The sequence below is a fragment of the Dendropsophus ebraccatus genome, chromosome 13, assembly GCF_027789765.1.
Source record: "Dendropsophus ebraccatus isolate aDenEbr1 chromosome 13, aDenEbr1.pat, whole genome shotgun sequence".
Taxonomy (NCBI): Eukaryota; Metazoa; Chordata; class Amphibia; order Anura; family Hylidae; genus Dendropsophus; species Dendropsophus ebraccatus.
In genome coordinates this window covers 60424451-60447499 of record NC_091466.1, presented here as the reverse complement: position 1 = coordinate 60447499, position 23049 = coordinate 60424451, and the positions used below count along the sequence as shown (strand labels likewise).

Below are 23049 nucleotides of genomic sequence, written 5' to 3'. Positions count from 1 at the left end.
GGCCTGTCAGCTGACCGGCCATTCAGAAGATAGAGCGCGGGGGACCCGGGGAGGAGACGGAGCGGAGGACAAGCCCTGCAGCCAGGTAATGTATGATGCTGCAAGGGCTGCAAGGACATCGGTAACGATGTCCTTGCAGCCCTCGCTCAACGATCATCGGGCCGTGGAATAGGCCCAGTAAACGAGCGGCGATCTAGCAGATCGTTTACATCGTTGATCGGGCCCTCCTCGGCCCGTGGAATAGGACCCTAAGGTAACGTCATGTGTTAGGTTTAAAGGGGTTATCCAGCGCTACAAAAACATGGCCACTTTTCCCCCTACTGTTGTCTCCAGTTCAGGTGCGGTTTGCAATTAAGCTCCATTTACTTCAATGGAACTGAGCTTCAAAACCCCACCCAATCTGGAGACAACAGTAGGGGGAAAGTGGCCATGTTTTTGTAGCGCTGGATAACCCCTTTAACCCACCATGACACACATGTACTTCATAGTGGAATTAATGATGTATTTAGCAGGTTTGGGGGCCAAGTGTGCTTCATACCCAGGAGCTGAGAGCCGCTGTCAACAGCCATCATGGAGTAGTCTCTCTTACTCTTCAGTGCTACAGAAACATGGCCACTTTTCCAGATTGGGTGGGGTTTAAAACTCAGTTTCATTGAAGTAAATGGAGCTTAAAGGGGTTATCCAGTGCTACAAAAACATGGCCACTTTCTTTCAGAGACAACACGACTCTTGTCTCCAGTTCAGGTGTGGTTTGCAATTAAGCTCCATTCACTTCAATGGACCTGAGCAGCAAAAACCCACCTAAGCTGCAGACAAGAGTAGAACTGTCTCTGTAAGAAAGTGTCCATGTTTTTGTAATGTTGGATAATTGCAATAATTTAATTGCAAACCCCACCCAAACTGGACACAAGAGAGGGGGGAAAAGTGGCCATGTTTTTGTAGCACTGGATAACCCCTTTAAATGGAGCTATTAGAGCAGTTCTTCTGCACCTCATTGGTGGTCCAGGCGGTCACACTGGGTCCCCATGTTGTAATCACAGGGAGATTACCGGTGGCTGCAGAAGATGGATGGAGCCCTAAGGCTGCCTAGAACAAATGGACACAGCCATAGGCCATAAGCTATATTCATGTTTTCCAGGACTCCCTAGGGACGCATCCAATGGACCTCAGCCTGCTCAAGCTTCACTCCTCTCTAGTCATATCACATCTCAATAAAAAAAAAAAAAAAAAAGGTTATCAAAAAGTGTATTCTATGCAAAAGTGGACCCAAAAAATAGTATTTTTTAGCAATATTTTTTCTTTGGGTTTTGCAGTAAATTTATTGCTAAAATGAAGGATGTCACTACAAAGTACCTTTAATCCTACAACAAGTAAGCCCCCATATGGCTCTGTAGATGGGGAAATTAAAGAGTTATGGTTCTTAAAAGGCAAGGAGGAAAAAACGAAAAATGTGGCCTAGACTTTAAGGGGTTAAAATGCACAGATAGCGGGGCAAGTAAGGACAGAGCAGGATGGGTGAGTATACAGCGCTGTTATGTGCCCCCAGCCCCGGCCACATCATAGATTACCAGTTTATGATGGACATCCCCTTTAATAAGCGTGCTCATTTTCCCACACAAACCTTGTTCTACTATGTGTAATTTTTGAAAATCCGCCCAAATGAACTGTACTGTAACCTGCAACTGCAGGGACGTAAAACACTCCCACAGCACTAGAGGGAAATGGGCTGAACTGAAGGGACCTAGGTCTTTCTGCAGCCTTATAAACTATAACTATGACTATTGTAACATGATTGAAATGATTTATGTGGTGGGATATATTTGGCACATGCTTACACTGTCTAGTTTCTGTTCACGACTTGTCTAATTTTTTTTAATGACAATTTGAAATTACCGTAGAAAAATTTCCATCTACATCTTGGTACATTTTAAAGGGGTACTCCAGCAGGGGGGCACTTTTTTGCTGGGACCGGGGAGGAGGTGGCCAAGGGAAAAGACGTCCACTCACCTCCACGGTTCCAGCAGCGGGTCCCGCATCGCGGCGCTCCGGTAGCCGGTTCCCGTCCACTTCCGGGTGTCTGACGCGGGCCCGAGACGTGACGTCTCAGGTCCGCTCAGCCACTCAGTGCCAGGTCCGCTCAGCCACTCGGTGAAGGAGGCGGGATCCGTTTCAAGTCTGCTCAGATCCCGCCTCTGTCACTAAGTGGCCGAGAGGACCTGAGACGTATCGTCAGACACCCGGAAGTGGCAGGGAACCCGATGCGGGACCCGCCGCTGGAACCGGGGAGGTGAGTGGACGTCTTTTCCCTCGGCCACCTCCTCCCTGGTCCCAGCAAAAAAGTGCCCCCCCCCCACCTTTGCTATTAAAGGGATATTCAAGTCTTAACTAATATTAATATTAATTAATATTTGTGCAAATACATTCATTCAGCAAACTTTTCTCCTTGTCCTGATATGCTGCTTTTTCCCTCCTATTGTTGAAAGCTTGTTGTCTAGGCTACCGACCACCACGCGGCTCTAATAGCAGTGGTCTGACTTATTAATATAGGGGGAGATTTATCAAACATGGTGTAAAGTGAAACTGGCTCAGTTGCCCCTAGCAACCAATCAGATTCCACCTTTCATTTTCCAAAGAGTCTGTGAGGAATGAAAGGTGGAATCTGATTGGTTGATAAATCTCCCTCATAGTGTAGATGTATGGAGATATGGGGGGGGGGGTGCAGTTTGGCGTGAAGGAGTAAGGCAAAAGCGCAGCCGTATTTGTTACTATACATATGCTTGTGAGTGAATGTCAAAACTACAGGGAAGATTTATCAAAATGTGTAAAATATCTACTGGTGTGAACTGTCCCCAGCAACCAATCACAGCTCAGTTTACAGCTCTGGTAAAATTTAAGCTGAGCTGTGATTGGTTGCTGTGGGCAGTTTACATCCAGGGGCAAATTAACTTTACCATAGGCTTCGGGTGCACAGGTGTCGCACTGTTATATCTGCTGTATTCACATGAAGCGGTAACACCGCCCCAAGCAGCTGCCCACATCGGCCAGCACAGCTGTGCGCTCCAGCACTCAGCACATAGGAGATAAGCGCCCGGCCGGTCACATGACCACCCCGGAGCACGTGACAAGTACGTCATCACACCTACCGGGTGGAAACTCCATTCTGGACGCGACCATGTACAGACACGGCCGCCCAGTGACAGTGTACACAATAGAGAACATGGCCGCCATGTTGTGGTGACACAATAGTTCTGTGCTGCTGCTAGGAGCGGACGTCAGGAGGAGGAGGAGCGCCCCCCTCAGCCGCCGCCGTCATTTCCGGGAGTAGAACAAGACGGAGCAGCCACGGAAGGACGGAGACCGGAGGGCTGGCGGCACTGTGAGCGGGGCCCACACTGTGACACCGGGGCTGAGGAGCCGGGAGCAGCCGGTGAGTGCGGGAGGCTGCGGCTTATAGCACAGTGTACGGGGAGACAGGAAGCGGCTGTATTGTATCCTGCTGTATTGTCTGCGGCTGTGTATATCAGCTGTACTGTGTATATACTGGGCTACTGCCTATATACTCTGTGTATATACTGGGCTACTGCCTATATACTGTGTATATACTGGGCTACTGCCTATATACTGTGTATATACTGGGCTACTGCCTATATACTCTGTGTATATACTGGGCTACTGCCTATATACTCTGTGTATATACTGGGCTACTGCCTATATACTATGTGTATATACTGGGCTACTGCCTATATACTCTGTGTATATACTGGGCTACTGCCTATATACTATGTGTATATACTGGGCTACTGCCTATATACTATGTGTATATACTGGGCTACTGCCTATATACTATGTGTATATACTGGGCTACTGCCTATATACTCTGTGTATATACTGGGCTATTACCTGTATACTATGTGTATATACTGGGCTACTGCCTATATACACTGTGTATATACTGGGCTACTGCCTATATACTATGTGTATATACTGGGCTACTACCTGTATACTATGTGTATATACTGGGCTACTACCTGTATACTATGTGTATATACTGGGCTATTACCTGTATACTATGTGTATATACTGGGCTATTACCTATATACTATGTGTATATACTGGGCTATTACCTATATACTATGTGTATATACTGGGCTATTACCTATATACTATGTGTATATACTGGGCTATTACCTATATACTATGTGTATATATATACTGGGCTATTACCTATATACTATGTGTATATATATATACTGGGCTATTACCTATATACTATGTGTATATATATATACTGGGCTATTACCTATATACTATGTGTATATATATATATATATATATATATATATATATATATATATATATATATATATATATATACCGGGCTATTACCTGTATACTATGTATATATACCGGGCTATTACCTGTATACTATGTGTATATACCGGGCTACTGCTACTCTGTGTATATACTGGGCTACTGCCTACCACCACCTCTGTATACTAGAGACTATTACCTATATCCTCTGTATATACCGGGCTGCTGCCTACTATTACCTGTATCCTCCTGTATACTCTGTCCTATGAGCACTTATTATCTATATACCAGTCAGTGCTATAGACAATTATTACCTCTGACCTTTGTATACACCATGCTATAGACTATAATTACCTCTGACCTTTGTATACGCCATATTATAGCTACACAGCGGCTTATGCTGGAGGCATTTACTGACAAGTCCTCCCAGTGTATACCTATGTACAGTGCAAACAGCATGTTAATAGCCCCAGCCGTGTTATCTGTATACTCAGTCCTGAAGGCTGTTATTACCTATTGTCTATATCCACCTGAAATCCTGTGTTGTCCTGCAGTAACCTGGTATCTGTGACCCCCTCCCCTCTTATTACACAGCCAGGCTGCTGCCCTATAAAGCTGAGTGGTTGTGGCCACAGGGCAGCACGAATAATCGATGGATCCTTTGTGTGGCCCTTTCCTTCCATCATCCATTGGCTGTACATTCTCTATTACACATGTGGGCCTGACTAACCAGGGTTTGTCCTGAGACAGTTGGGGGTTCTTCATGCACATTAGTCGGCCACCTCCTCTCTGGTGTGTATGGGGGTAGCCGTATACTGGGGCTGCTGTATATACTCTACTCATTCCCAGCCATGTTCACTTATGAAACCGTTTTATTTCCTCCATTGATGTCAATCACTTTACATATTTGTGTTGATACTTTAGAAGTGACAGCGACTGCTCCATCTGTTATTTTATGGTAATGAGTTACATGTGTATTGATGATCTAATAGTGTATAGACAGCAGTGCCCGTGTCTTTATGGAATTGCTCCTATGTTTGGTATTACAGTATGTGCACACGGTTAACTTGCCGCTGATTCTGTTACTCGCTCGCACCGCAAACCCCCCAACCCACACCACAACCCTCGCACTCCTGACGGTCCCATAGACTCCATCCTATGGTCAGGTGGATTCCACTTCCACCATCTGCCTGAAGAATGAACCTGTTCATTCTTTGGGCACACGGCGGAATCTTTCTGACCATAGAATGGAGCCTATGGGGGGGGGGGGGGAGCAACTATGTAACGGCTGGGGCCCCCCTTCCATCCAGAGAGTGGGGACCTGTGTCCTGTGCACGTGTGTCATTGCTCTATTCACTGTCTATGGGAGCGGCAGAGTGCTGGAGTCATGGAGTAGTGATAGGCATGCCCAACCCGCCTATATTCAGGAACGGGACCAATCCTGTCCTCAGTTTGGATTTAGTTTTGCAGCTCAGTTCCATTGAAGTGAATAGAGCTTACCTGTAATACCACACACAACCTGAAGATAGCGGGAGCGCTGTTTTTCCAAGATAGTAGCTTTGCTTTTTCTAATGTTACATAACCCCCTTTACTGTCTTGGATCTTCATCTCTGCTACTCCCAAAAGTCCCCCATGATCCCCCTGCTGTATCCACCATGGTCTTCTGGACCTCATGCTAAAATAATCAGCAGAAATGAGATGCCATAAAGCAGCATGAAGCTCTGCGGCTTACGGCTGTCCTTGCTCTGCCCTGTGACTGTCCTCTCTTAGTGAAGTCCTTGTCATATAAACACAATGATTTCCTATGGTAACAAGGATGCGGCTACGGCCATCTTGTACTTTACGTGCCGGGATCAGGGTGGTGGCAGCAAAAATAAACCGTGTCCGCCTTCATTCTTGAGGAACAAGGATAACATTCAGCCCTGTGGTGTCAGTTTATGAGGCCGCTGTTGGCAGAGTTACAATAAGGCACCATGTTGGATATTCTGTGTTTCTTTTAAAGCTGGGGTGGGGAACCTTGGCTCTCCAGCTGTTGCAAAACTACAACTCCCATCATGCCTGGACAGCCAAAGGCTGTCCAGGCATGATGGGAGTTGTAGTTTTGCAACAGCTGGAGATCCAAGGTTCCCTACCCCTGTTTTAAAGGATCCAGGAATTGTTTATATAGTGATTCCACAATGTAACCGTGAGAACATTCTCAAAATAACACGCAGACCCCAGGGGGATTTTTTATAACTTCTTTAGAAGGCTTTCGCCACCCCGACGTAACACTGGACTTCCTTGTTTCATGTCAGGAAGCGTTAGTAAGGTGCTACCTATAGGATAATGGAGTATTTGTGTGTGCCTGACATCGATAGAAGGTATAAAAACACAATGCAGGAAGCAGGCTGGGGGGAACAATGGGCAACGTGAAAGACGAGGATGTGGCAGAGATCGGGAACAAACATGGCGGCCGTCACTCAACGCTAGTAACAACCACAGAAGCAAGGCAATGTCTGCTCTCTATCTCTGAATAGTTTACTGCAGGGAAAGGGAACCTTCCACCCTCTGTCTCTTGCAAAACTACAACTCCCATCATGCCTGGACAGCTAAAGCTTTGGCTGTCCAGGCATGATGGGAAATGTAGTTTTGCAACAGCTGGAGAACCGAAGGTTCCCTAGCCCCTGGTTTACAGTTCATCCTTGGTTTACGCTGGTCATAAGCTCCTGTATGTTGCAGATTCCATGATGGAGTTGACACCAATGTGAGAGATGGACAAATGGTGGTCACCAAGGAAACTACAAAATTGCCCCCGGGGTCCAGCCCACCCTGTCCTGTCTGTATTCATCTGCTGTATGATTACACATACCACTATGCACAATAATCATATGGGAGGTGCAACATATAGAGCTTAGACTGCAGCAAAGGAATTGCTTACTAGACACTGTGTTATGTGTTTGGTTGATAAAACAAAGCCTTTAAAGGGGTAGTTCACATCCAAAAATTTCTTTCAAATCAAGTGGTGCCCGAAATTTGCAATTGACTTCAACTGAAAAATTCCCAGTACTTATTAGCTGCTGTATGTCCTGCAGTAAGTGGTGCATTCTCTCCATTCTGACACCGTACTCTCTGCAGCCACCTCTGTCCATGTCAGGAACTGTCCAGAGCAATAGCAAAACCTCTCCTGCTCACCTAAATGTATTTAACATTGCCACCACATTCAGCAGTGTGCTGTACAGAGATGGTCACAATGCTTCTATTATAGGTCCCTGAAGAACTTTTTCTGTCTCACTTTTAGTTTGTATGTAAAATCGCTGTAGGTCACTACTGATATAAAATGACAATGAAGGTAGCTGCACATATGCCTGTCCGCATTGTGCACTACTCTCTGGAGTCAGAAGACAACTATTCTGCCAATAAACGGGGATCCCAGCGAGGGTTGCACGGGGATCCCAGCGAGGGTTGCACGGGGATCCCAGCGAGGGTTGCACGGGGATCCCAGCGAGGGTTGCACGGGGATCCCAGCGAGGGTTGCACGGGGATCCCAGCGAGGGTTGCACGGTGCCCCATTAACATCAGCTCCATTTTTGCATTGCACCTTAGGGGAGAATACATGTGAGCAGGCAGCAGTGTCTGTGACCGTATAGTTGGAGGCCATACCGATTGTGCATATTATAAACAACATAAATGCTTTACAGTCATGAGAAACCCCAACTGAAGGGATTTTATATTCTGACATCCCCACCGCACAGAGACAAGGAATTCGTCATAATTCTGGCATTCGATGTGGCATATTGATCGGATAAATACCGCCTCACACTGACTCATTTCTCCTCGCTCTAACGGAAAGCTGCTGTAGTTCTGTCGGAATTTCATTCCCAGATATTTCAGGCTTTTGTATTTATTTTTTCCCTTTCCTGTCCTATTTAAAAAAAAAAAAAGTCCCTAAAAGGAAGAACATGTGCCATATCCCAGGCCTCCAGCTAGTTTCTGGAGAGGGATGAAGAAATGTCTTGTGGGAAGAGTCTGAGCATTGTGAGCCTGGCGGAAGAAGAAGAAGCTCCTGTTTGTTCTTATACACAATAGACTGTGGTATAACAGGTAGAAAGACTGTCTGCTGGCTCCAGTAACACCTATACCACCAGCCACTCATGCAGCACCTCTTACAAATAATATATATATATGTGTGTGTGTGATATATACATATATATGTATATGTAATATTCTCCCTGTGAATGCTACTGTTTACCAAGCCTCTCACAATGGGAAGCGACATGTCAGAATTGTCAGGAGCAGTGATGACATAACAAACCCCATAGTTATGTCTACTAGTCTTTTCAACATGGCAAAAAAATATTAGCCCCGGGCATGTATTCTGATACTGTGGGCATTGAACCCTCCTGAATGCATAGACCTTTCTTGTATCCTATCACTTTTTTTTTTAGCTTTAGGGGATCATACAGCAGAGAACACATTGCGCTCTTATTTATAATAGACGGCATGTTATAACTTGGTTTCAGGGATTTTTGCACTGAACCGATGGGGGGTTGTTGTATTCGTACAGCTTGTCCAGCAGGTTTACATAGATTACAGTAGAAGCCAGTTAGACCACTCCAGAAGTTGAATAATTTTTCTTTATTTTTAGGAAGTAGCCAGACACACACACACACACACACACACACACACACACACACACAACTTTTTTTTAGATGCACGTTAATGTAAGCTATTGCATTAAAGAAGTCCAGCCATTTTTAAAATCCGGCAGTCGACAGGGGAAGGGGATGTGATCAGGAGTATGAACTTGCCTTGGTACCCACGCTGGAAGGCATTTTATGATGACGTCACGACTCAGAGGGGGCAGTGCCTGTCCCGGCTGATGGACTGGCTGTTCAGCTAGTCTGTGACAGGAGTTGGATCCCAGACCAGTCAGTGACTGGCTGAGCGGCCAGTCCATCAGCCGGGTCGTCATGTGTCAGCGGTGGGGGTCCTGAGGCCAGTCCTGCTGCTCACCATGGGTACGGAAAAAGGTGAGTTTGTACTCCTGATTAAATTCCCCCCTGCCAGCTGTCAGTTTTTAAAAATGGCTGGACTTCTCCTTTAAAGCGACTCTGTACCCACAATCTGTCCCCCCAAAACCACTTGTACCTTCAGATAGCTGCTTTTAATTCAAGATATTGGATTAAAAGCAGCTATCCGAAGGTACAAGTGGTTTGTGGGGGGACAGATTGTGGGTACAGAGTCACTTTAAGGGTGGCGATCGAGGAAGTCAAAGTAGCCACTAGCTGTCCCCTCTGCTCTGCCGAAAGTTTAGTTTCTGTATAGAGAGAAGGTGGTAAGCTGCTGGCAGTCACCCCTGGCGGCCGCTTACTAAGAACAAAATGATCAGGCAGATGTTTCATCTTTACAACCGTAGCCAGTTTATGTGGCTTTTATCCAGTTGTGTCATCATACATAAGAGAATTATAGTGTTTACACCAGAGGTTTTTGGTTGTATTCTCAGCTTTTCCTCCAAATTTCCTCCCATAATTTTTCTTGCTTAGTTCCTTGTTGGTCTGCCTTATGTATCACCATGATCTTGTGCTTGATACTACTTCTCCTGTAAACTTCAGACAGGCTTGTAAAAAGTTTTGATCGGTCAGGGTCTCCACTGCTGTCCCTGATGGGCTCCTTTTCTACACTTATAGAACCCATTTCATGCAATGAGACATGGAGTGAAGCACTCAGCTGCACGCTTCTCTTGCTCCATTTAACAATTGGTGGGAGTCTAAACATCCAGGCATTGACTGATCCAGACTCTTGACATGTTTTTGTGACATTCAAAACAATTTCTACAACCTCACCAGGGAGTGCTGTGTCTGCACAGATAGGGGAAGCTCAGTTACTGGCAGGGGGGCAGCATGCAGATATCTGGTTTCCTATGCCTATCCCACACAGTGTAGTCTGCACTGCTTTAATAGACAGCCCCAATCCTGGAGGATGGTGAGCCCCCTCTGTGCATTACATGTATGGAAGGATTGCTGTAGAATTGGACCACCTTTGCTAAAGGTCTGCAGCCATGTATTATACAGGGTCTTGTATAATGTACTAGTAATATATAGTGTGTAGCTATGTTTACACAATGTAAAAATATTATTTTTACATTGTGTGAACATAGCCGTAATCTGTGTCCTTCCTTCTGTTGCTTCTCTCTGATGGTCTCTGGCCATCCGTCTTTCGGCAGCGCTCCGCTCTGCATTCTGGACAAAATTACAGAAAAATATGGAATGATAATAACAAAATAATATAAAAAAAAAAAAACTTTAAAACAAAATTACTCAACTATCCAGTGCCAATGCCCCTGTCTTTTTTTTTTTTTTACTGTTGGTCTTTATTTACATCCCAGTGGTTTGTGTGTCGACAAAGACTGGCGGAGACATGGTTGGGCTTTTAATTTCCTTCGATTTGCAGCCAGTTGTTGTATCAACTAATGATTTATCCTGAGGATAATCCATCCCATTTTATTTTTTTTATGCTCTTAAAAAAAAACTGTGCGACAACAAGCCTGTTTACTCTCTTATGACAACCAGCACAATTTTAACTATGTAAGGGTGCGTTCACACTGAGTAAAAGAGGCGGAATTTGCTGCAGACTCGCCTCGCAATCCCTTTTAACATGTCAATTCTTTGAGTGGAGAGCAGAGGCACGCGAGGCATCTCACTGACACACTGAGGCAGGTGGAATTCTGCCTGTTACTCGGTGTGAACATATCGTACGTCGGGGTCTGATAAGGAGAAGTAATTCAGCCCTTTAATCATAGCATATGTGGATGAAAAACCATAGAGATCCACCCTGCATACAGATGCCCATGAGATTGTTTCCTGGGGACACTAAATAGTTTTTATGCCCAGTTAAAGCCCCTACTATGCCGCCCGATCTTCACAGCAAGTGAGTGCCGACCTGACAGATCACCACTCGCTTGCCCACCGCTCCCCTGCCCACTGCTGGTGGTAACAGTGAGCAGGGAAGGGGGCCATGGAGAGCTACGCAGGCTATCATTAGAGATGGCAGCAGATAGTTGCTATCGTGGTCGTTTGTCTTTCAACATGTTGACGACAACCATGGTCAGCCGACATTGTGCATTTCGGATGATCATTGCCTTTTATTACACAAAGCGAATATCGGCCGCAATGGCTGATAATCGGCTAAATTCGGACGATTATGGCTTTGTGTAATAGGTCCTTAACTCCAGCATGACCTGAATCTGGCTATACTTGTTATGAGCACAGCATTCAGCCTCCTGTGGCTGTATACTACTACAGTGATCTTTGTCTGTCTGATACATGCCTGCATTACTGTTCGCACACCTGTTAATGAGAGGATGTCTGAAAGCGTACGCTTCCTAGTTTAGGGTCATTGCACAGAGTTAGGCCAAAGTCTCGATGGCAGCCATAAATGATATTGGCTTTTCCGTTCTATGCAAATTGAGCAACAAGCGACTTCTGCTTTCTTCTTTAACGTGCAGTAGTTATTAAGATCACATTTCTTTTCTCTCTTCCCTTAGACAAGGCGCTGGTTGTCTTACTTCTCCCTTGGCTTACGGATACCCTGAGGCAGTAAAATGTGGCCCAGAATACCAGGAAGAGATCAGTGGTGTGAAGTGTGGTCCTCTAAAAGAAGTGGATTATTAGTCCTGCTGCTATCCTCTCTACCATATAGTATCAGCTCAGGTAAGAACCATTCACAGAACATCCCATTGGAGGGCCTGGATCCACTGGTTTAAGTAAAAAAACATTGCCAATCCTTCTAATAAGTAGTCTGCTTTAATAGGAAGGGTTTGTGTCTGTCTATCCAGAATAAAGATCCGCTATACATGCACAGGCTATTGAATTCATTTTGAACAACAATGCTTTACGTCCCTTATGGTGGTTGTGCAGGGATATTGAACACTTGGTGCTAGGTACATGTGATTGCTGAGAGTCCTGGCAACAAGGCACTCTATAAGCTTATCATCAAGGGGCTTATCATTTACTACTTATATTGAAGGAGATTGGAAACCTCATAGCTGTGATGTTTTCAGTCTCTACCAGTGGAAAAACAAATCCTAAAATGACGACCCTGGTTTGTCAATCACAAGTGGCAAGGGGACTTTTGTGATATCCTATTTAAGGCTGGGTTCACACTACATAACCCGAGCAGAGAATTCCGGACGGATTCCGTAGCACGTACCCGTTAACGGCCGCGCGCCTCTCCACCAGTGCCATAGACACCATTCTATGCACGAGCGGATTCCACATCCTGCTGAAAGAATTGGCGCTACAGAATCCATCAGAAATACTCCGCTCGGGTTCCGTAGTGTGAACCCAGCCTAAAGCACACCTTGTAGCCTGCGTCCTTGCAGCACCTATGTCACTGACAAAGCAAATCTTATTGCATTCATATGTCCCTTGTGGAATAGGAGGCAAAGGTTACCTTTAGTGCTTGCTAGAATCAGAATATTTTATTACAACGTTACAGAAAAGGCCTTATACGCCAGTCTCTCAATCCTTTCACTTTGCATATAGCACGCTTTAACACTAAATATGTAATTTATACATGTTAATATTGGGAAACTTAATGATATCTTACATTTCTATGCTTAAAACATAATTTTAGGAAGTTTTGATGACCCTCCCTGCACAGGTCACATTGCATGCCTAGAACCCCCCATTTAGAGTCTATGGGTCAGCTCCTATGTCTATAAAGCATATCTCTAAATATTGTGCAGAAAGGGCGGGCAGGATGACTGTTCCCTTATTGTGCTAAACATGAAAAATAAGAAATCAGTTCTAAAAAGAGAAAAGAATTAGAAAAGAACAACAAGATAATAGGTAGAAATCTAGGTGATACATCCCCTATAATCCAGTGTATGGGTAGCATTAAAGAAGTATGTGACGTTTGTTCTACTTCCTGAGTAGTCACTGTGCCGTTTACTCTGGGATGCTATCTCTCCAAGTATCTATGCTATGAGGAAGTTGTAAACCTCACACAGTAGGTAGCCCCATTGTCTGTTTTGTTCTGGCCTCCAGCCCTTATCTTTTTGGCAGTGTTGTCCCTGCTGGGTAAACTTTCTGGTTTGATGCGGGATAGTTGAGCCTACGCAATAAATGCAACATCTAAAGAAAACATAAATGTTACCTGAAATAGCTCCCATGTAATAGAACAAGCTGCATATCTAATCGATCTATAAAAGCGTATAATTATTCCTGCATTAAGTTATTAATCCGCACATCATTTGGAGGGCTAGCAGTTTATAATAAATAGCTGTCGGCTGACCGCAATTTTAGTCGGGAGAGTAGATCAAGCAATTGTCATAGGTGGTTTATCCTTGGGCATGTTCAAGAGGTTCACATAGACATTTTATTAGCTGATCCTGCTTGATCTACTTTTATCTAATGTTACTTGTCCAAGCTGTGTGCATTGGTCCATAGACTTTAATGTGGGACCATACTTGTGGGACTGCAAAGTACAGCTGTGTCAATAAGGCCTAAACCCCCTTTTGCATCATGGTTTTTGTTGTCCCCTGTAGCATAACATCAAAATACGCTCAACTAGTTGCTCTGCTGTATACCATGCTGCAGGAGACTAAGGGTCCTATTACACAAAGCGATTAACGACTAACGATAAACGATCGCAAACGAGAGTTTATCATTAACCTGAAATTGTTCACCATATTACACAGAACGATAGTTGTTACTGCAATCCGGATTGCGATCGTTACTATGATCGTTTTCTCCATCTGATCGCAGCACAACAATGAACAATGTGCAATTACACTAAATGATTAGTGAAAAAAATGCGGAACAAATTTGGAATTACAGCGAACGATTAGCAATGATTTTAAGTTCAGATCTAAATCAACGATCAGCGACACATGAATGATTTTTTGATCGTTGCCTGCAATTACACAGAACGATTATCGTTTAAATTCAAATGTTATAACGATGTTTTTGCACGATAATTGTCCTGTGTAATAGGGCCCTAAATGTAGTGTACTAGCTAGTCTGCTTTACTCCAGTATACATTCAAACTTAGGCATGTGGCCGTTCCGAACACATTCACGCACAGTGTTCACGCACAGTGTATGTTTAATCTACAGAAGTCTATGGTTATGGTTATGGATATACCAGAGGCAGACAGTGAATATGTGATGTGAGTGGAGCTTTAGGAACCTAACCGCTCTGCTTAGTTTCAAGAAGGTTCTATCTTCACTAGGTTATATGTGGTATCTCTTGGTGACATAAAGTCATCATACTTCATCTCATGGAAAGGTTCTTGAACTGTAAAATACTCCCAGGCCCTGATACAGCTATAAACTGGGAATTCTCCCACTATACTTTGTTAGTGCTCTGGCAGCAAATGGTGAATACAGACTCATTTTGTGGGTAGGTTTGGCTATAAATGGGAAATATCCACTATAAACACTATAAAGGGACATGCATTGTACATTACACATACCCAGTATACCAACCTGTGTGGTTATAGCACCTGTAAGGTGTGCCAATTCTGTTCCTGCAGCAGGTTAAACCAGTTGTACCTCCTGAACAAAAGACAAAATGTTTTTATTATCTTGGCCTTTAGTAACGTTGTGATACGACATTGATCCAGGGTTTTATTCTGGTTGCCATATTGGAGTTGGGAAGAAATTTTTCCCCGTGTGATTGGGCAATTGGCATCTGCATTATGGGTGTTTTTTTTTTTTTTTGTCTTCCTCTGGATCAGCACAGTAGGTTATAGGTTTAACTTGATGTATTCTTGTCTTTTTTTCAACCTTATTAACTATGTAAAAACTTTACAATTCTTAATCATTTTTAGTGTTGTCCCACCATTAAAGGAGAAGTCCCGCGAAAATTTTTATTAAAGTATTGTGTTGCCCCCCCAAAAGTTATTCAAATCCCCAATATACACTTAATACGGGAAATGCTTATAAAGTGTTTTTTTTTCCTGCTCTTGCTACTGCATCAAGGCTTCACTTCCTGGATAACATGGTGATGTTACAACCCGACTCCCAGAGCTGTGCGAGCTGTGGCTGCTGGAGAGAATGATGGCAGAGGGAAGCTCAGTGTCCCTCAGTGTCCCCCTGCCATTATCCTCTCCAGCAGCCACAGCCCGCACAGCTCTGGGAGTCGGGTCGTGACATCACCATGTTATCCAGAAAGTGACATCAACATGTTATCCAGGAAGTGACATCACCATGTTATCCAGAAAGTGACATCAACATGTTATCCAGGAAGTGACATCACCATGTTATCCAGGAAGTGACATCACCATATTACATAATAAATAGAAAAATAGTGTGGTGCATTGCCGCTAAACAGTAATAAACACAAGGTATTATTGTCCAGCCCAAATGAGCAGGGAGATCGATTGAGAGTACCAGCACATGTACTTGTGCCCAGTACTACTTGCTCTTACCTTAGTCTTTACAAGGTGTGTGTGTGATAGTGATAGATAGAGAGGACCATTAGCTGCTGAATCATACCGTGGTACTCAACGTGATAGAAAAATTCTCTATATCAGTGCTTCTCAAACTTTTCTACAAGAGCCTCACCCAATAGACCAAGGCAATGCGGGGGCCTCACCAGACTGACTAAGATGGTGCCTGGGCCTCACCATCTGTGGTGAAAGTCCATTTGAAAGCTAGGGCTACCTTTTACCCTACTCACAGCAGTATATACTCAAAAAGCAAATATGAAGAAAATTAATAATGTGGCTAAAATGGAGATTTTTGCAAACAGCAAAAGGACTGTGCAGATCATAGTTTCTCTTGCGAAAACTGGCTCCCCAGCTGGGCCTCACCAACCACTAGGTGGCGCCTCACTGGTTAGGCCCGCCTCACAGTTTGAGAAGCACTGCTCTATATCATGGGTACTCATCAACTTTTAGTAAAGGTCCACTTTCTGGGGTCTGTTGTCAGGTGAAGGTCCGAGCTGAACATTAGTAGGAAATGTTTTGTTTACTTTTCACAAACGTTTTTGAACTCTGTCTTACAGGCTTTTTGAAATTAGGTACAAAGGGGGTGACTGCCCCCAATAGTATATAGCCCCCCTGTGCAGTCCTCCAGTAGTATATAGCTCCTTTGTGCGCTCCTCCAGTAGTATATAGCCCCCCTGTGCTCCCCCCTCCCATATAGCATATTACATAAAAAAAAAAAAACATTTATACTCCCCTGGGTCCGGGTGTCTCCGCTCTCTTCTTGTCATGGCGCCGATGCTCCAGTGACGTCACTCAAGCACCGGCACCAAAGACAGAGAGCGGCCTCTTGTGCCTGCTGCGGCCACAAGAGTGACTATGTTTTGCGACCGCGGTCCGACTGAGTGACTGTGACCGCGGTCCACCAGTTGAGCACCCCTGCTCTATATAGCCTTTGTAATGTAGAAAAACTTGGGATTCACCATGAATGCCACAAAGACTTGTGTTCTTTAGTGTGTCCCACCTAGAGTATTGTGATATTGTAGCTTCATTAGGTATTATTATATAGATCAGAGATGACAATTAGAGGACTAGGCATGTAGGCTAGCCTGGTTCTTCACATCTAGGGCGTCTGATCTATGGTGCCATGCTTGATAACTTCCTGTGCGATCATTTTTCAGCCTTGCATTGTATTAAATGTCCATACATATTGCAGCGATGACTCCTCCTTAGCAGTGGGTATACAAGGCTCTTGTTTCGCTGTATAATACACAAGGGCCATAGTCTGCATTCAGTGCAGGATGTGATTGATACTTATGGAGACCCTGAGGCAGTGCAATGACCCAGCCATCTGTCTACACTGAACACAAGCATCCCCTCTGTTTGGGGATCACCATGCCATTCACTTAAATTAGCATTTCAATAGAAGTGAGAGCCAGGGTCACTTAAAGATAATTGAGAATGAACGCCATAACCCATTATATGACCCCTATTCTTTATTCTATGGGCGGAGCTGTACCCTGCCACACGCCTGCATCTCTTTAGCAGATGATATGCTTTTTTTTGCTTTTTTTTTTTTTTTTAATTAACTTGGAAATTGAAGCTTTGTTAGGACAGACGCGTTTTGGTCTAGGTCATGCCCTATATGGGGTCTCTGCGCCTTACAAGAAGAAACCCTGCTAATGTTATGGCAAATGCATGGATTACATATTGCAGTAAATATAATCTGCACATTTAGGGATACATAGCAAGCTAGGATTCTAATTCTGAATTTCCTGCTATTTTTTTAATATAATAACGGAAGCGACAATTATAAAATATCACAAAGGACCATAAGCAGTTCTCCACTTTTTACTTTGTTTCCCTGGTCGTCTCACACAGGATCCATGAGAACCTGGAAGCAGAAGTGAGTAATGTTAGTCTTCTTTATTGCACTTCTCCAATCTCATAGGAACATGCAATGCAATTATTATTTTATTTTTTTGTGGAAGTCACCTTCATGTATAAACCCCATGCTATTTAGGGCAAAAGCAGATTATATATTGTAATGAGGCAGAGAGGTCGGTATATTGTGGCAGCTAGTATCAAACCTGCTGGTTGGATTGCTACAGTGAGATGTGATGTATTCACACGTGGAGAAACAAAGTATTTACAACTACTATGAAGAGCCACATTAAAACTTAACTTTTAATAATAATTTTGTAAAAAGTGCAATATTGGTTATGTTAAAATAATGAACACAGTATTGGGAATAAGTAAGTGTGCCAGGGTTAATGATCTACAATCAGAGCAATATCAAACAGATAGAGGAATTGGTGTAAATTGCTCATTAGAGTCTATGTTAACAGATCACAAATACTCTGAGCTGGGATCGACACTGTGCGAGATCGCATACGGTGAATTCAACTCAAGTACCAGCCACTAGGGTTTTGCATATTTAGTGCACCAGTGCGATCACACACCGATAGTGTCTATTAATCGTGGCTTTAGAATACAGTATCTGGTGTGTCCGATATAGTTAATGATTCCTTCTATACTGTACTGAGGCGGCTAATCGCAGTGTCCGGCTGTCGGCCGACTTGGCCAGAAACCCTTGCAATCTTACTGCCACTACTCTGGTCTATTTGTTTAGTATTAAAGTCCAATCAAACTAGGTGCATTTGATTTAAAACACAAACGCCCACCACCAACCTAACGTTTCACCACATAAATTGTGGCTTTCTCAAGGGAGACAGGTACTTAGTGACCGGGCCGCGTGTAGCAGTGGTATTTAAATGTAAAACTGATTACGTGCATAGCTGTATCGCTATATCGCACTTTTTACAAAGTTATTATTAAAAGTTAAGTTTTAATGTGTGTCTTAGTAGTTGTAAATACTTTGTTTCATCACTCATGTTCATGGCATGAAGACCAGGGGCGATATCTGTATGTACATGTATTCACATGTAGCAGATTTGTTGCAGAAATCCTTTTCCATTCATACGACTGGGTTTTTCTGTAGCAAGGTGGTCATACCTATCTTGACCTTCCAAAACATTTGAACATTCACGTTCATTTAGGGCCAGAAATCTAACCTACCCAATCCTTCTCTCGACCAGCATGATGTGTATGGGGGAAGAGTCAGGAGTACACCATATATTATAAATAGCTGGATGAGCCTACCGAAGTTGGTGGGTTTGGCTGACTTTAATTAAAAAGTTCACATATACCTGTATGAAGTATGGGGGTCTCCACCAACAGATAATGTCGGTGGGGATAGGGGTCAGGCATGATGGAATTTCACTCTCTGGCCTCTTTGTTCTTGGAGAGAAAAGCCACCTCCAGAGCTGTCTGGCTGCGTCTTACTCCTCCACATAGAGAACACAGTGACGTTTGGCAATGCATATGTGTGGGGAGGACTGGAGAGATCTCTCTGGCTAAAAGTTACTGAAGGTGTTTTGCCACCATAAGATTTATAGATATCTTTTATGATACCTTCAAAAACTGTCAGACAAAGGATCGTTCGACTGATGCTCCTGTCCTCCCCATGCACATAATTGTTAGACAGAGCTGAATGTTCTTTTGTTGTCTATGAGGAGGTGTACCTTGAGGCCAGAGACAGCTTTGGCAATGGCTTATTTCCCAAGAACAAAAGGCGTCAAGTAGTGAATGAAAATCCATTACGCCCGACACCTATTTTCACTGTTCGTGGATACTTGAGCCCCCCCCCATACTTTTTATTTTGATGGCCAGCAGTGGGTTTGGCAGAGATCACTATGAAGTGTATAGGGACATGGCTGGTAAAGCCATACATTGGAGTGCCCTCATAGTGTATATAAGCAGGGGCTGTCCTGTATTGGATGACTTATTTTACTTTAGGTCATTGACCACACACAAGCAGTAATGTCTTCATTCATCTTACCACCTGTTCACCATTGATTTATTCTTTTGAAACAGTCTTCTTAATTTACATGTAATAGCATCTGTCCGCTACTGTAAGCCCAGGGGTTTACTTAATGTATGGCAACACATAGCAGAAAAGTGGCATGGTGTCTTCTGTGGAAAATCCAGCACATTTGCAGGTTTCAGCTACAATTCTGGAAATAAATTCAAAGAAGAAAAAACAATGTGGTTAAAAATCTGCACTTGCCCTGGAGCATGTTCAGTAACACATAGATATGTAAAGTAACCAGGATTATCATTTCCAGTAAGCTGAAACATAAACTGAAATGATGCAAGATTGTCCTGACCTCAAATACCGAGGAAGGGGAAAGGCGGGTGACGACCAAGATGGGTCCTGATCAAGTACTCTGAACAGATGTTTGTGCAGATAAAGCAGAACACACATGCAAATAAGTGTGTGTGTGTATATATAATATATATATATAATTTGTTGTGTGTGTATTGTGCTGTGCTGAACGAGCGCAGATCTGCTAGATTGGTGCTCGTTTACTGGGCCTATTACATGGCCCGATAATCGTTTAACAAGGGCTGCAGGGACATCGTTACCAATGTCCTTGCAGCCCTTGCTTAAACTGTATACATTACCTATCCATGCTGCAGGGTTCCTCTTGCGCTCTCCTTCTCACTGTGTCTCGCGCGCTCCAACTTCGGAGCGGCCTGTCTGAGCTGACAGACAGCTCAGCCAATCACAGGCTGGGACCACAGCAGCTCAGACAGGCCGCTCTGAAGCTGGAGAAGCACAGCGCAAGAGGAGCCCTGCAGCATGGATAGGTAATGTATTCTGTTTGCATACCGTCAGCGTACGCCGCGCACCGCTAATACATGTAGCGATGGGCGGTTGGCGCCCGACAATTATAGGTCACAACCTATATCGACGATCAGCCAATGACTACAATCATACACTAATCGTTGTGTCTATTACACGGAACGACAATTGCCCGGATAGGGCCGAGTCGGACGATGATTGTTCCGTGTAATAGTCCCCTTAGGCCACAGCGAGACAGCTCTGATGGTGGCTTATCTCCTCGAAAACAAAGGGCTCGGACAATGAAATTCCATCACACCCAACCCCTGTCTCCATCAACATAAAGTCTTGGGAGATTCCCGTACACTCAATACTGATGGCTATTGTTGAGCAAACCTGTCAAAATGTTCGGCAGTGTAACCCGAACTCTCTGCGTTTGATTCCCTGTGGCTCCAGAACGTGCCGCACTAGGGAGCCCTGGAAAATATGGGTCCAGCCATAGGCACAAATGGGCTGGATGGTACATGTGATCTTTTGCTGCCGTCACTTGTCGGCTGCACATCCTGTTACACAACGTCCATATACTGTAGTGTCGGCAATACACATTACAAGACTGATGTGGAGTAGATTGTATTTTGCCTTCTGAGAAGTGTATGTACATGGCAGAAAATACACATGACTAGAAGGGAACATTTTAATGTCTTCTATTGTCTTGTTCTGGGAAGTGACATGCCTATTGTAATGCTCCTGATTGTTTTTCATCACACAGCATCTATGTACGTGTTGTGCACACTGCTTATAACGTGTTCCTTGTGCTAAGTGATATGGGCGGCACTACCAGTTACATATCCCCACAGGAACACTGAATAAGTAATGGTTGGAATCTTGCACTGGTTGCCAGAAATGTGCTGTAGTTTCTTCTCTGGGAAAGTCCCATATAGTGTTGGTAGGTAGCACTGTCGTGTGTGTGTGATTTTATATATATAAATATATAATTTATATTTAGTTTTTTTTTTTTTTTTTTGCAGAAATCACAGGCAGTACAGGCAATTTTAGGAAACTTTGTAATTGGGTTTATTAGGCAAATATGCCATTATCTGCAATCAAAAAGACTTTCCCCAAACCCATCCACCCCCCCCCCCCCCCCCCCCCGCGCTTTGTAGTATCACTACTGATCATCAGGAAATCTCGACTCTTTTTTTTACATCTGTCGAGCCCTGTGTAACCTATGGAGAGGGGAGGGGGGTGGAGGGAGATTAGTCGCCAGCAGAGAACAAATGATTACACAGCGGGAACTGTGTGAAAGCCTATATTCAGAGGTAAGAGGGGTCAGTGCTGCCTTCAGAGGAGGTAGCTGTAAATTAACTCTTTGTGGTCCTGTTTTGGTGCCTCATCTCCCTCCACCCCTCCCCTCTCCATAGAGAACAATGAAGACAGGGGGGAGAGCTTCAAACTGCTTTATCATGATAAAAATGTATTTTTCAATTAATAATAAACCCAATTAGAAAGTTTCTTAAAATCGCCTGTAACATCGCCTGCAAAATAAATTTAAATGACAGTGACACTTTAAAGCCAACCAGTATTATTGTATACCACAATGCTTTCTACAGCCAGTTCCTAGCATTAACCCTTTCTGCTGATGTTCTAAAGCAGGGATGGGGGGGGCTATGGCTGTCCAGGCCAAGCTTGATGGGAGTTGTAGTTTTGCAACATCTGGAGGGCTGAAGGTTCCCCATCAATGCTATAAAGCTTGTGAGACGTTTGGCCGGACTTGTTTTCATGCGAAATGAGTGTGATATCTTCCTCCCGTCACCCAGCACTTTCTGCTGTCTGATATCCTTTTCCTGTCTCGTGATATTGCTGGTACTAACCACAGTTATCCACCTGCGATGACTAAATAAGGGCCCATGTAGGCCGACTTTGTATAACTAAGAGTAAGCGGTGATCTCTTCCTGTAATAGCTTATTCACGTAAATTTTTTTTGGGGCCCGACATGTTTTGTTGGTATCTATTACTTTTGGCTGCTTTCTCCCCATGGAAGACAAAGTCCTTATTTGCATCTGCTATAGGGTACAAACAGACAGGGCAGATTTCTTGCTGCGAATTAGTGGCACTGTGCTGTATTCAATCAGCTGTGCTGTGATTACAGTGCGGGGCATATGAATACAGTTCCCCTGCTCCCAGCATCTTATCCCAGATGCCGCCCGGGCGGGGGAGAAGTCTGTCTCATGCATTCCACGTCCGTCTTCCGTGCAGAACACGGAACATGTGAATGCAGCTCAAGGTGGGCCGGAGTAAACGAGTAAGTGCATAAAAATAGAGGTAATGGTGCTGAGGATGAAGGTAAGGGACATACCTTCATCCTTGGTCCCCTATTGTACAGGAGGCACTATGACCAGGTTAGTTTGGTTTAACCTGCTGATAGTTCCCCTTTAAGCCTAACGCCAATATAATATAAATTTTACTAAATAGTTTTGCCTCAGTAGCTTCAGAAAATGGTAATTTGGCATTGCCCAAATGTCCTATATCCCTTCAGCTACAGTAATGGCCCCTGCATCTGTATTCATGATGCACAGTGTATTACACACAGAGCTATAGGAGAGACGCAGCAAGGACATTGGCTGTATGAAGAAAAACAGCCA

General features: G+C 44.1%; 2 protein-coding genes and 1 long non-coding RNA gene across 6 annotated transcripts in view; 1 reads left to right on the top strand and 2 right to left on the bottom strand.

Moving 5' to 3' along the window:
• Positions 1 to 3416, bottom strand: part of CCDC177 (coiled-coil domain containing 177) — a 67489-nt gene extending 64073 nt beyond the window's left edge. For 3 of the 4 annotated variants that reach the window (XR_011359570.1, XR_011359571.1, XM_069950814.1), the window contains exon 1: positions 2952 to 3102. The gene's annotated coding sequence lies outside the window, so the exon portion shown is untranslated. Of the gene's footprint in view, positions 1 to 2951; positions 3103 to 3143 lie in introns of those variants that run through there. The other variant, XM_069950815.1, reaches the window with a different exon arrangement.
• SUSD6 (sushi domain containing 6) overlaps positions 3089 to 23049 on the top strand; it is a 27476-nt gene continuing 7515 nt past the window's right edge. The window contains exons 1-2 of the mRNA XM_069950820.1: positions 3089 to 3427; positions 11834 to 11999. Of these exons, the coding sequence (XP_069806921.1) occupies positions 11891 to 11999 (109 nt within the window). The 5' untranslated portion in view covers positions 3089 to 3427; positions 11834 to 11890. The remainder of the gene's footprint in view (positions 3428 to 11833; positions 12000 to 23049) is intronic.
• LOC138771243 (uncharacterized) overlaps positions 19660 to 23049 on the bottom strand; it is a 24463-nt gene continuing 21073 nt past the window's right edge. The window contains exon 4 of the long non-coding RNA XR_011359572.1: positions 19660 to 19796. This is a non-coding gene — a long non-coding RNA (uncharacterized lncRNA). The remainder of the gene's footprint in view (positions 19797 to 23049) is intronic.